Below are 15,244 nucleotides of genomic sequence, written 5' to 3'. Positions count from 1 at the left end.
CTGTATGATAAATAATCATGAATGACTTAGCTGTTCTCACAAAGACAATCCCAAAAGACTTTTGGTGAAAAACGCTATCTGTCTAGAGAGAAAGAACTGATGGAGTCCGAATGCAGACCAAAGCTACTATTTTTCACTTTCTTTCCTTTTTTATTTTATTTATTTTCTTATTTATTCTACAATATGACTACCATGGCAATACATTTTATGTGATTGTACACGTATAAACAGTAACAGTTGCTTACTATTACAGGGAGGGGAGAGAGAAGGGAGAGAATTTTGAATTCAAAAATTATGTTAAAATGTTAAAAATTGTTTTTACGCATAACTGGGGAAAACATTATTTAAAAATTTTACCCTACCTACCTCACAGGGTAATTGACATCAAATGTGAATTAGTGTTAATGTTGTTGTTGTTGTTACAGTGGTTAATATCAGTGTTTGTGGCGGAGCTATGGGGTTCCTGTGTGTTCTCAGAGGATATTTCTCTGCGGAGTAATATGCCATCATCATCACTGTTTAGTTCTATGGCAAGTCTTAGCTCACTGTAATAGTGCATGTGCTTTTTTTAGAACAATGCATTGCAGTAATCAATTGTTGGGATGCTGAAATCCTACTGATAAGATGAGTGTCTAGATGTTCTGCCTTCTGAATTGAGGTTAAAGGAGGATAGATCCCATTTGGAAAGATGTCTGGTTAATGTACGTGACATTGCCCTGGTTCTCAAGGTGATAAAGGCTTTATTTGGGTGCTTCTCACTTAATACATTGAATTCGCTCCTTTATCGGAGTCACGTGGTTTATTTCCATTAAGGAGAGCAGCTCTAGCAAGTCCCTCCACTGCACTATAGGTTTGAAAAATGACATTCTTTTGTTTATCTTGTATCATCTTGTTTTCATCTTCTTTTGGAAGGAGTACAGAGAGAAATGGTCCTTGGATGAACAGATATCTGGCTATTAGTCTTCTATATGCAAGTTCTGTAGACTGTTGCAGGGATGGATAAGATACCTGCTTTTTGTAGATGATAAAAATATTTTTGGTCTGAATCTGAGATTTCATTGAGGTAGGGAATTACCCCAAGTTTTTTCCCTGCAGATGCAAATCAACATCTGTCCTGCAGTTTATAGTTCCAGAGAGTTTCTTAGGACCCTGAAAGGTTAAATGACTTGTTTCAAAAGTGTCAGAATCTGAATGTGAATCCAGGTCTTCACACTGCCTAAGACAACTTTCCAACTACTATACATATTATTGACAAGAATAATAACAGAGCCAGAGTTGAGGACTAAGATACGGTGAACCAGAGAGACCTGGGTTCTGTCCTGATGGAACTTGACCTCTGAAAGAGAAAAGAGTCAGACTGTTCTTGCAATTTCTGGCCTATTATATCCCAACTTCAGAGCACTGGGGGACAATCTTGTAAAGATTACGTTTGACTTGAAGCTAGAATCTCCCTAAAAACGATTAACACTTCATTGCATAAGGTAATGAGGCATAGGGCAGTCATTTATTTCCTCCACTACAAAAGAAATACTAAAAATACAAAAGGATGATAAGTACACATCGGCAAATTATGGTTGTGATTTGTCCTTGTTCTCAAAGAGGATCATGACATCAGGAAGATGGTGCTGAAACTTGCAAGTAAATTAGATTTATTGGGGGGGGGGGGCGCTGTGCAAAGTCACTAGTCCTCACTTTCTCCTCCAGAGCCATCTGGGTCCAATGGTCAGATATAGGTCAGATATAGATCAGATGACTGGAGATGACCTTGGATGCAGTGGGAAACCACTTGGTCTTTTTAAGCTAAGGCCTTTCAGAGTTCTCACTTTGACTGAGACGACATTCATTCAGTGATTATAATAGACCTATCTAAGAAGTGAGTTAAGGGACGGTCCGTTTAATTAAAAAAAAAATCAAACTGGGAGGGAAAGACCCTCAGGGTGGTTGGCTGACATCATTTTCCTGATGATTTCTCTTTGAGAAAGGACAAACCACAACCTGTGAGTAGTCCAAACTGCCCCAGTGTGGACCCACCTGACCTATTCCAGGTCATTTCCAACTCTCCTCTCTCTCCTCTTTTTCCTCTCCTCTCCTCTCTTTCTTCCCTTCTCCTCCCCTCCCCTCCCCTGTTCTCTCTTCTCCTTTTCACTCCTCTCCCCACAAGCAGTATTGTGCCCTAACCTGACAATGCGCTACCCAAAGGAAGGTAAATGTTGATGGCTGAAACCTACCTTGTTATCTTGGGGTTTGCTGGCTAGATTTACTTCTTAAAGACCATGCCTTGAACCACATCGGCAAATAGCATGAAGAGTCTAATCATATCCCTTACTTACCTGGATGACTCCCACCCCCACCTTTCTTTATTCTTGCTTGCTACTAAAGGAAGTTAGGATGAATCATGAAACTGTTGGCTGGCCTGTTACAAATTTAAGTTATCTAATCTCACCTGGGCTCTCACTGTAGCAAAGCAATCATTTTGCTTCTCCTCTGATTTACTATCTTATTCTCCACAGTGGCTGTTTAAGAACTTCTTGTTTTCCCTCAAGTCTTCGTTTTACACCCCTTCCCCCATTCTCTCAGGCAAAGACCTCCCCTCATACTTTAAATATATTGAAGTCACTCATCAATACTTTTCTCCCTCCCCATCTCACCATCGCTGAAACAACTTCATCCAATATGTTCTCTTTTACTTTGGATTCACATGCAAGTGGCCCTTCTTGCCAACCCCAACATTCTACATACATCTTTGAATATGTCCTCTTTTTTCTTCTTTATTGTCTTCAGTCCCTCCCTATCTACTGGCTCTTTCTCATCTACCTACAAAGATACTCATGTCTTTCTCATTCTTAAAAGTTTTTTATTTAATTCCACCATCCCAGCAAGATATCCTGTTTATCTTCTTCCCTAATTGGCTAAACTCCTTGAGAGATCTGTCTACACTGAGTTCCTCTACGTTCTTTACTTCCACTTTCTTCCAAACTGTCAGCAATGATTTGGCTTCTGAGCTTCATCGTTCAACTGAAACTGCACTATCAAAAGTCACCAATGATTTCTTCTGTGCCAGAAAGACTGACCTTTCCTAACTCCTCGTATTGGACACTGCAGACCCCTTCCTCCTGGATTCCATCCCTTCTGAGTTTCTTGATGCTGTATTCTCCTGGTTTTCTTCCTACTTGACTATATACTTATCAGTGGGGGCAGCTAGGTGATGCAGTAGATAGAGCACCAGTGCAGGAGTCAGCAGGACTTGAGTTCAAAATGTCACCTCAGACACTTGACACTCACTAGCTGTGTGACCTTGGGCAAGTCACTTAACCCCAATTACCTCATCCTGGCTCATCTCCAGTCCTTCTGATGAATATCTGGTCACTGGATTCAGATGGCTCTGGAGGAGAAGTGAGGTTGGTGACCTGCATGGCCCTCCCTCACTCAAAACAAAGTCAAGTGCAAGTCATGTCATCATTTCTCTGATGGCGTGGTCTTCTTCAGCAACGAAGGACAAACACATACACACACACACACACACACACTTATCAGTATCCTTTGCTGGTTTTTTCTCCAGTTTACACACTAATGAAAGGTATCCCCCAAGGCTTTGTCCTGGGCCTGCTTCTTTTGATGAGAAGAGTGTTACCTCACTTGGGGACCTCCTTTTCTCCCATAGGTTCCATTATCTTCTCTATATAGATGATTCTCATATCTATATATCCAGCTCCAGTTTTTCCCCTGAGCACCAGTCTCACCCTTATCTAGAAGAGGATGTCCATTAGGCATCTTGAACTCAACATCTGCTAAAGAGAATTAATTATCTTTGCCCTTAGAACTTCCCCTCTTCCCCACTGTCCTGTTACTCTCGAGAGCATCAGGATCCCCGCACCACCCCAGAGACCCAAACTCACAACCTTGGTACCTCACTTGTCTCCTCATTCAGATGCCCCCCACATACCTGATCCCTTGCCAAATCTTGCTTTTTCTCCCCAATCCTCTCTCACCACTTATACAACTGCTCACCCTAGTGCAGGCCTTCATCACCCCTTGTCTGGGTTATTACAGTAACCCTGGAATTGCTCTGCCTGCTTCAAGTTTTTACTCACTCCATCTTATATGCAGCTACTAAAGTGGTTTTTCTAAAGTACAGGTCTGACCATGTTACACCTCTACTCAATAAACTCCAGTGACCCTCTGTTACCTCCAGGGTCAAATAGTAAGTCCTCTGCAGGTGGTATAGTGGATAGAGTGCTGGGCAGTCAGGAAGACCTGAGTTCCAATCTAGCCTCAGATGCTTTGAAGCTGTGATTCTGGGCAAGTCACTTATTATGTTTTGGTCTCTGTTTCCCCATCTGTAAAATGGGTATAATAATGGCACCTACCTTGAAGGGTTGTTGTAAGGATAAAATGAGATAATATTTGTATGAAGGGCTTAGCACAGTGCCTGGTACATAGTTGGTGCTCTATAAATGCTTATTCTCTCCCTACCTTTCCAATATTCTTACATTTTACTTCTCTCTACACCCTTTAATGTAGTGTAATGCTATTTCTTGATGCTTCATTTCATGATGTTCCATTTCCCATCTTTGATATAACATCCCTCATGTCTATGCCTCTGCTTTGGCTGTGCTTCTGACCTTTGACATCATGACAATGCTCTTCTCACATTGGAACATCTCCCCCCCTCCACCTGTACCCCTTTACTCTCCTTGTATAGTCTTTGAGAAATCAAGACCACCTCCCAGGCATCAGGAAACAATTTAAGCAAGGTACTCTGGGCAAGATCATTGGTCATTCACGTCATTTAGGAGGCTTGTGTTCTGTTATCTAGGACACATCTTTTTATCTTGTTCACAAGGAAAGGATAAGGAGAGATACTGCCTTTGATTTCACTGGGAGAGAGAACTGGAAGAGGAAAAGGTTCTCAGACTTGCAGGGCCCCTTCTCCTACAGGTGAGTCCCATCCAGGGGCCCCCATTTTGGAACAGGTCCTGGCCCTAAATCATTCCCTTCCTACCTGTGCTTTGACTTTCTGGATTTTGCTACCATGACATCTTGGCTGCTCTCTCTCTTTCTATCTGTCCCTCTATATCTCTCTGTGTCTCTGTGTTGGTGTCTTTCTCTCTCTCCATTTCTCTTTCCCTCCCCTCACTCCCTACTCCCCATCTTTCTCTCTCAGTGCTGGGCACATTAGTACGTGCTTAACAAAACCTTCACCCCTAGCATTGCTTGCATGTCCTTCATGCCTGGAATTCTTTGCCTCTTCCTTCTGCCTCTTAGTTTCTCCAGCTTTCTTCGAGTCATCCAAAGTCCTATCTTCTTTCAGGATACCTTTTCTGGTCTCCCAACTACTGGTGCCTTCCCTCTGAGTTCCCCTAACATCTACTTTGTATATATCTTATGTGTACTTAGTCATTTACAAATTGATTTTCCTCATTTAAAAATTTGAGCTCCTTAAAGACCTGGTCTTTCTTGCATCCCCAGCACTTAGCCTGGTGCCTGACACTTAATAACTGATTATTAGTAAGTGCTAGCTGACTGATGGACTGACTGGATCCTTGGAAGAAGGCAAGAAGAGATTCCTTACAGCACAATTCAATTTAGCACTGACTAAGCACTTCCTCCTTTCAGGCACACTAAAGAGTCTCTGTCCCTGGTGTGTGTGGAGGAACCTCTGGGGCTTGGGATGGGGCATAGTACTTAGAGAGGTAAAAGGAAGATGACTTAAGGAACATGGAGGCCATGGTAGCTGGGTAGGAAGAGACAAGGAAGGCTGTACACAGGCGATGGCATCTGGGCTGAGCCTTGAAGGAAGCTAATGACTCCAAGGAGAGAATGCAGTCTAGGTAAGGGGAATTGCCTGGAGGAACGTATAGAGAGGAAACATGCAGTATTAAATTCAGATAATAGATAGAAGACCATTGGGGCTGGAATGTGGAACGCACAGTATCTGTCTGTTGTTGTTCAGTCATGCATGACTGTTCACGACTCTGGTTGGGATTTTTTTGGCAAAGATACTAGAGTGGTTTGCCATTTCCTTGTCTAGCTCATTTTTACAGGTGGGGAAACTGAGGCAAATGGGGTTAAATGATTTGTCCAGGTTCACACAGCTAGTAATTGTCTAAGGCCAGATTTGAACTCAGGTCTTCCTGACTCCAGGTCCACTGAGCCATCTAGCTGCCCTTATCAGTCTAGAATGGTTGGATTCGTAGAGCATCTTGGGATAATTTTGATGTGAGTTATCAGGGGTTTGGGTACAAAACATATGCTCAAGGTATAACCTACACTCTAACCATAGTGAGTTAGGGACTCCAAAGTCAATATAGAATCTTAGAATTGGAAGGAACCACCAAGTTGACCAGTGGAAAGATGGCGGTGGAAGGAAATGAACACCATTTGCTGGAGAGTGGAATAACTATGTATGGGCAGTGCCTTGAGAGACTTGGAGGAGGAAACAAAATTGCTGGAGAGATGATCTGCCCTGTATTCCCACTTTCTAGATCTCCCCTTTTTCCTGAACCCGAGTAGAACAGAAGCTCAAGCCAGGAGGTGATAGAAACATTTACAGGGTGAACTATGGGGCTGACCAAGGGAGGAAGAGATCATGACTCTTTGCCCTTCCCCCATCCCCTTTTCCTTTTTCAGGAAGACTTTGAATATCTCTGTTTTCTTCTTGTTCTGTTTGACCTCAATAGGGTAACTGAGAGTCAACCCAAAATGTTCCCCCAAATGTTTCATTTTTGTTTTAAGTTTTACCCTGTGGTAAAGTTTGGTGGTCAACAAAATTTCCTGGTTGTTTTATGTATCAATTAATGTATAGAGAGCTATAAAAAGATGAGGAATTCTCCCTTTCATGCATAGATCAAAGACATTTTTGCCCTGTAAGGCTGGGCTGAGCCTGGAGTTTTACAAAGGCAAAGAGAAGGAGTCGGTGTTATCTTTCTATAAGCCTTGTAAAAAAAGTAACAAATATAGAAAGATAGAACACTGGACCTATTTTTTTCTTTCCATTTGTCAGTGAGCCAGAAGCAGTATAATGTGCGAAAGAGAAAAGCCACCGCTTCTGTAGTTTAAGAGGATCAGAATTGCTGGCTTCTTCATTTGCTTCAAAAGCATAACCTCTAGTAGGCAAGAGGGGAGGATGAGGATTCTGTGCAGATACAGTACCCCAGCTGAAGGGTAACCAGTGTGTAGCTACCCTGGTGATGCTACCATAACAACTTGGCAATGCTACCAGCATTCAAACGTACCCCTCCCTTTCCTTGGCTAGATCACCAAAGGGGTTAAACCAAAGGAGGCAGAATAATGAAGGAAAATAGTGCTGAAAATTGGGTTACAGGAAGCAGAGCTACAATGGTCCCAAGAGCTGAGCTAGAGATAGAACCACAGGATCTCTGAGGGAAAAGCAATACCTGATGGGAGGTGGTGGGAACTATTAGAAGCAGAGCATGATAGCAAACAGCTTAAGTTCCATCCAAGTTAGTACTGGAAGTAATGGAGACCATACAGATCTATGAAGGGAAGGTCTCCAACTATGGGGATGGGACTCTGCTCACTCTCCATGGGCTCAGATAGCCCTTTTAAATAAAATAGTTTTGTAATTTGAATATTGTGACACTGCATCCTTATAAGATGAGCTGGTGGTTATCCTTGGAGCTAAGTGGTTCAGAGATACAGACTTTCCCAGGCATTATCTGGGTCAGGGAACTGAAAGCTCCACAAAGCATACCTAGGTCCTTTAAGTCAAAAGGAGAGCTCCTGACAATGATTATGTACAGATGAGGAAGCTAAGGTCCAGGGATGAGGGTTATTTGAGAAGTTATATGAGCAGCAGCAAAGCTGGCCCTCTTGACTTCAATCTGGGGGCTCTTTTCACTGTACCACGAGTGTTTTCATAAGGCAAGCCTCCCTCCAACCTTAATCTTATTCTTAGTCGGTGAGGTAAGTTATAAGGTCCCATACTTTACTGAGTTTACTAGGCATTCTCTTTTGTCTTTAAAGAGAGCCTCCAGTGGTGGGATGGAATTTGTAGAATCTCATTTTTGTCCAACCTGGGTTACCCCCAGACCCAGAATAGACCTCTAGATTCGAAAGGGAGATGGGTAGAGAGAAGGGAAGGTGGCTTGGTGGGGTCCATAAAGAGTAGGAATGATAATGTCTAGTGAAAGTGGAGAAAGGACTGGCCTTAGGTACAGGTAGAGCAGGTAGTCATAAATTTTAAATGGGAAAGGAACCTTAGGGATCAAAGAATATCAACTCTTCATTTTAAAGGTGAACACATCCAAAGAACTAATATGAATTACCAAAGGCTGCATAGATAATAAATAGCAAAGCTGAGATTTCTAAATCCAGGGTCACTGACCCCAGATCTTGAACCCTTTACCACTGTTTTACTGTTTTGAACCTTCTAAGAAACATTTTTTAAAGTTAATTTATTTTTAATTTTCAACATTCACATCCATAAATATTAAATTTTCATCCCTTCCCTCCCCTCTCTCCTCTTCATGACAGGGAAATTATTCTAAGCACCCATCTCTCCACCCCCATTGATGCCATGTGTTACCAGTGATTGAAGTGGCAAACAGCACTCTTAGAACTTTTGCCAGATAGATTTCAGGGAGGTGGCAGCAGAGGCCTGAAACCCTGTAAACTTCCCAGCTGGATGGCAGGCTATAAATATGAACAGGGCACTTCTCTGAGAAGCCTCTGGACGGCAAGTAACAGAAAGCAACATCACATGGCACTCAGGGCAGTGATGCACGGAACATTGGAAGCAGGCAGTCTTCTAATTCAGCTACCTTATCCTCCTCCCTCATTTTACAAATGAGGAAACTGAGACTCCATTATTCCCATTCTTTTTCCATACTAGCCAAAGTGACAGCAACATTCTCTTCTTTCACAAATTTCATCAAAATATCAAAAGACACAGCTACAGATTTTTTTGAGGTTTGTTTTTAAAATATGATCTCCTGGGGAAGGGGTGGGGGTGGGAGAAGGGGGCGAGGGAAGAAAGGAAGAGAAAAAAGAAAATTGTTGGTAACTATGGACCTAGTGTGGGGCCTCTCTGGCATATCTGAAAGCATAGTGATTTCTCCTGCCTGAGCGTCAATCCAGCCCATTAATCATCATATACAGTTTTTCTAAAAGCTATTTTGAGAAACATTTAGAAAATGGCTTTTATATAGCTATATATATTGTATTTATATCCCCTAGAAATGGTCTCTGTTTTAGAAGCAGATGGCTTTTCTTCCTTCCTTTTTTTCCTTTTTCTCTCTTTCTTTTCTTCCTTCCTTCCCTCCCTTTTCTTCTTCCTTTTGATTTTCATCTACATTGGGTACCAAATAAGTTCACTTTCTTAACCCCAGATGTAGTATAGTTGCTTGCAGTTTAGCTTGGTGGGGGTAGGACAGGGGAGGCGAGGGTTTGGTGGTGTGGCCATGGGTCCTCTGTAAGGTACACTTCCATGGAAACTGAAGGTGAACAATTGGAATGAACCAGGTCATTGGCCCAAAGTAATAGTCCAGACACAGCCCCTTTCAGCCTGGGTCAGGGTTGGGTTAGTGCAAAGGGTCTGGGATACTGCTACATAAGGACCTGGAGGGTCTTGAGATAACCATCTAGTCCCACCTCCTTTGATTGTAGATGAAGTAACTAAAGCCCAGAGTTCCAGTGCCTTTTTTAGTCAGGGTAACCTGGAGAAATTTGGATTGGAAATGAGTGCTCTGGTCTTATATTTTCACAAAAAATCTTTATGGAGTCGAAGTAATTTAAACACAGTTAAATAAGATCAAGGCCTAGGAAGTGCTTACAGAGACAGTTTAGTTACCAGAGAATGTGCCTTGATGTAGTTCCTGAGGAAGACTCAGGTTGCTGTCCAATAAGCAGCAAATCTGTCCTATAAAAATTGCCAGGGCCATTACAATGATGAGGATGTCCTGGCCTAGGGAAGAAGAAGGGAGATGGAGAAAGGCACATAGTGACCTCTGTCAAGCTTGTCCCTCCCCTCTCCATCCCCACCTCCTTCTTCACCATAGGAAATCAGGCTCTAAAAATGGACATCTGGGCTTGAGGGAGAGGAGAGGGGGGAATGGACCCCTAGTGTCTTAACAGCAAGAGGAGGAATGAGTCATCGCAATGAATCAAACTCTAGCCATATGTTGGCTGGCCATATGGTGGGCTTCAACCAAGAACTTGCATTCTGGATCTAATATAGGACCTGTCATGATCTCAAAGCACAGTTTGAGTACTTTACTGTTGGCCACAGCAGGACTTCTTCTTGGGTTCATTGTGGACCTGGATGATATTCTCTCTCACAGTGTCTTCTTGTTCTTTAAGGATCCTGGGAAAGAAAGAAGATGAGTCATTAGTTAGGGAAGAACAACCTCCAGATGAGTCATAGTGAAGGCTAGAGGTAGGCAGTGCAAGTATTATTTATCTCCATCTGAAAGACTAGGAAACTGAGGTTCACAGAGAGGAGATGACTCGCCCATAGCCATAGAACTAGTAAGTAGCAGTTACTATTTGATCTGTGATTACAATGTCAGCCAGTGGGTTGAGCCACAAGGTAATATGCGAGGTGAGTGCCAGAGACTTTAAAGTAATAGTAGGGGTATCTTATAGTCATACAAAACTTTATACTTTTCAATGCGAGCTTCTTTGAAGAATTTATCTAGTTGTATCCCCAGAACTTAGCACTGTGCTTTGAATATAGTAAGCTATTAATAAAAACTTTGTTCATTCATTAAATGGTTCATTTCATTCTTTTACAATTTGTTTTTTTTTAATTTTATCTGTGTTTTTACATCACTTAAATTTCTTCTGTATGTGTCTGTCTCTCAGAGAGCTATCCTTTATAACAAAGAACTATTTTTAAGAGGAAAAAGAGGAAGAGAAAAAAATTAATTTTTAATTTATTTTATTTTTAATTTATGGGTGAAAACAAGCATTTCCATAACATTTTTTTTTAAAAAAAGAGATTGCACATGAAACTGCAATAAGAACAAGAATGAGAAAAAATATGCAAAGTCAATCAATACCTCAAAAAAAAAACCCACTAACAATATAGGTAATGTTCTACATTTGTGGACTCCAGCCTGTGCAAAGGAGTAGGAGGAGCTGAATTCTCAGCTCATTGCTTTCTTATGACAATCTTGAGACTTTGGCAAGGAAGATAATATTATTGCCATCTCTATTTTACAAATGTGGAAACTGAGGCTCAGAGAGGTTAAGGGATTTGGCCAAGCTTTTATAATGAGTTATTAGGTAACTAACACGACCTAAGACCACATCTCCTGCCTCCTAGTTCAGTATAATCCCACTGATAATAACTCTCCACTGTATACACTAAGTAATTGTTAGCATGAAAGGATTTTTAGAAGATCTTTAAGCCCTGAGGAATGAGGTCAAGCCTCCAAAATGTACTGCATGGCTTAAAAGCACTGTCTTCAGGACTTTCCATCAGGCTAGCGTTGGGCAACCCTTTCAAGCAGGCCAAATTTGTCTGGCCCCTGTATCTATCGGCTTTACCGCAGGGGTTTAATATTGCATTCTTATTTTGTTTTCCTTTTAAATCTCAGCTTGGTCGTGTGTTATCTGCGTGACCTTGGGCAAGTAACTTCATCTCTTTGGGTCTCAGTTTCCTTAGCTATAAAATGGGGATAATAGCCTCTGAATCACCTACCCCACTCTGCAGTTCTAAGGCTCCAGTGAGTTAGTGTGTGGGAAGCACATGACAGCCTAACACATTATGTAAATCACGACTTCTATTATCCTAGCGTTCTGATGCACTGATCATGGAATAGTGTGTGTTGTAGTCATCTGTGCTGGTGTCTTATCCTCAGCTAGGCGTGAGAGCATACCCCATGTTTGATCTAAATTTCCTTTCTTTCCTATTGCTTAGTACGTGTACTTCTATACGCAGTAGGTAGTACAGTGGATAAAGTTAGGAAAATTCATCTTCCTGAGTTCAAATCTGGCCTCGCTTACTAGCTGTGTGACCCTGGGCAAGTCACTTAACCCCATTTGCCTCCATTTCCTCATCTGCAAAATGAGCTGGAGAAGGAAATGACAAACCACTCCAGTATCTTTGCCAAGAAAATCCCAAATGAAGTCACAAAGAATCAGACCTGACTGAAATGACCAAAAAACAACAATAGCTTAATATATCTTGAATTCTTATGTTGCATTGTGTTTTTGTTGTGTTATGTTGTGTTGTATTGTATTAAGGCCAGGGATCTATCTTTGGCTGTTAGTCAACCAGGAAACATAAGACCACAGCTTTTTAGTGCTTGAAGGGATGTTAAATCACGTAACCCAACCCCATCCTTGTATAGATGGAGAAACTGAGACCCAGAGAAACAACAGAATTAGGTCCTTTCACTTAAAATCTAGTGTTATACCTAGGTTGTTTCTTCCCTCAACCCCCAGATTTTATAGATGAGGCCCAGAGAGAAGTGGGAATATTACCCACAGTCACACTGTGACATTAATAGGGCATGATACCAGGTCCCCTGACTACTTTAGTGCTCTTTCCATGACACCAGGGTGATTTCTTCCAGTACTACATCTCCCATCATTTCCACATTTAAGCCCTCTGTCCATTTGGACCTAACCTACAGCCCTGTAACTGACCCCACTTTGTGGTGATTTACCTCATGCTTTGGGTCGTATTTTGCTGTCAAGTCAGGATGATACAAAACTGTTAGCCTGAAGAAGGTCCTGTTTGTTGTTTACCTTTCTGCAAGGTGATGATGCTAGAATGATGCTGTTCTTAGAGCATGGTGGAAACTGTCTTGTTTTAGGATTAGGATGAAGAGATGCCAAGGATGACCGCAAAGCAACCCCAGCCCTTATTCTCTCTACCATTTGTTTTCTTTAGGAAACCAGTGATTTTCTTCTCTTTCTTCCTATACCATTGCACTAGGGCAGATTTTAGACACATTCAACAAGGATTTCACTTCAAAGGATCATGCCTTTATCAATGGCAGCTCCATTCAAAGATAATTAGAAGACATAGCAGATTAACTACTCCATAGAGTCGCTTCTGGACCCACATCCCCAAACACAAAGGAAAAAAATGATAGAAAAAAAGGAAAAAAAATCCTTTAGATTTCTTTAAACCTTGATCCCAAATTCTACAAATTCAAATTCAATCCATCAAACATTTTTAAATTGCCTATTATATGCAAGATACATAGTAGGCCCTGTCCCACTGGTTACTATACTGCTCCAGTCTCCTGAAGGGAGAGATTTTTAGGATCTCTAAGCCCCCAGATTCTAAGTCTAGTCAGTACTTTTCCTCTGTTCCATTCCTCTGAAGAGATAGATGGGACCTTCTCCATGTAGAGACAATGGTGCTCACTCCTGCCTTGTCCTTTGGGGAAGGCTATGCACTGGCTGTCATCAGACTCAGTCACAAGAAGATGTGCTTCCCTCATTCTTTTTCTCCTTTAGAACGTTCGTTACACTGTGGATGGTGGAGTTATATTTTCTTTACCTGGCTAAGTGAAGCATTGATTCTTTGACGTTATAGTCCGAATACGCGCTGCATTCGTAGAAGATCAAATCATTCTCCTGGACCCATGAGACAGAAGGAAAAGGAGTACTTAGGAGGCAGTACCTTAGGAAAGACATTAGGGATGAAAAACATTCTGCTATCTTTCATCCAGAATCCTGTCCAGTCTTTATGAGGACTCACTAACTCCTTCCCAGAACTCCCTAACTCAGCCTCTCACTGTAGTTTACATATCCTTCTCATTCCCTAGTCCAGTGCAGGGCAGTATCAAGCAGGATACTGACAACTTACTATCATCATCCTCATAATGCTACCTCTGTCCTATGGGAAGCGCTGCCCAAGGGCCCACATCACACTGGATCACAACTAGGTTTGGTTGCTCCACCTTCTTTCGCTACTTTATGAAAAGGATTCATTATGCTACGGATTATAGGGAAGTTTTTAAAATGTGTTTTTTGTCAGTCAATAAACTTTTATTTTTTAAAAAATGTATTTATTTTATTCTCAACTTAATAACTAGAAAACTCCATAACACAGACTAGAAAAAAGATGGTTGCATGTGAACTGTAAATCTATTATGTACAACTTGCTATTCTTATTAAATGTATAATAAATTTATCATGTAACTAACTTTTTCCCCTGTTTTCTTTCCTCCCTCTTGAGATGGTTACCATTAGACACAAGTAGGTATGTATGTAAGTATATATATATATATATATATATATATATATATATATATATATATATATATATATATATATATATATATACATATACATATAAGCATATACATATATATGTATGTATGTAAAACCACTCCATACACATTTCTCTTTATCAGTTCTTTCTCTGGATGCAGATAACATCTTCCTTCATATGTCCTTTGTAGTTCATTTGGGTATTTATAATGGTCAAAATGACTTATTAGATCAAGGTCACTTGAAAAAACAATATTGTTATTACTCTACAACATTCTTTTGGTTCGACTCATTTTGCTCTTCATGATTTCACACAAGACTATCCATGCTTTTTTAAGATCATTGAGCTCATCACTTTTTATAACACAGTAGTATTCCATCACAATCATATACCACAATTTGTTCAGCCATTGCCCAAGTGATGGGCAATTTTTAAACACAGGACAGTTTTTAAAGTATCAGTGTGGTCCACATTAACGTCTTGGTTCTGCCACTTTCTAGCTATGTGACCTTGGACAAAATAATTTCACCTCTCTATGTCTTAGTTTACCCATCAACAAAAGAGGAACATTAATTCATATACTATTCATGCCACAGGATGAATAAGGACCAAATGCAGTAATGCATAAAAAGTGTTTTGTAAGCACAAAACACTGTATAAAAGTTAACATGACTACCACTAGTCATGCTTTCTTGAATGCAAAATTAAAAGGTTGGATTAGGTAGCATATTCATAGAACTCAGAGGAATCTTAGATGATGTCTTGTCCAACCTCCTCATTTCACACGACTTTCTCAAGATCACACAGCATGTTAATTGTAGATCCAGAATTCAGTCTCAGGTTGCCTGCCTCTAGGCCAGGTTATCACTATGCTGAGCTGGTTTCTTTCTCCCCTCATATTTAATGATTCTATAATAATAATGCCTGACACTGGTTTTAAGGCTTTTTGGGGAGGGGGTGGGAACTGGGAGAATACATAGTTTATACTTTTCAAATCTCTTTCACATCTACTATATGGTTTTACTTTTCCAACAGCTAGTAAGCTAG

The 15,244-nt window shown here is 41.0% G+C and overlaps 1 protein-coding gene across 2 annotated transcripts in view; it reads right to left on the bottom strand.

Annotated features, from left to right (window-relative positions):
• Positions 1 to 9,713: 9,713 nt before the first annotated feature.
• CRACR2A (calcium release activated channel regulator 2A) overlaps positions 9,714 to 15,244 on the bottom strand; it is a 222,323-nt gene continuing 216,792 nt past the window's right edge. For both annotated transcript variants that reach the window (XM_072654002.1, XM_072654003.1), the window contains 2 exons: positions 13,481 to 13,557; positions 9,714 to 10,324 (listed from right to left, as the gene is read on the bottom strand). In XM_072654002.1, coding sequence (XP_072510103.1) covers positions 10,234 to 10,324; positions 13,481 to 13,557 — 168 coding nt within the window. In that variant the 3' untranslated portion in view covers positions 9,714 to 10,233. The remainder of the gene's footprint in view (positions 10,325 to 13,480; positions 13,558 to 15,244) is intronic.

Source organism: Notamacropus eugenii, chromosome 3 (genome assembly GCF_028372415.1).
Source record: "Notamacropus eugenii isolate mMacEug1 chromosome 3, mMacEug1.pri_v2, whole genome shotgun sequence".
Classification (NCBI taxonomy): domain Eukaryota; kingdom Metazoa; phylum Chordata; class Mammalia; order Diprotodontia; family Macropodidae; genus Notamacropus; species Notamacropus eugenii.
The sequence above is the reverse complement of the archived record's forward strand: the minus strand, read 5'-3'. Positions and strand labels throughout refer to the sequence as shown.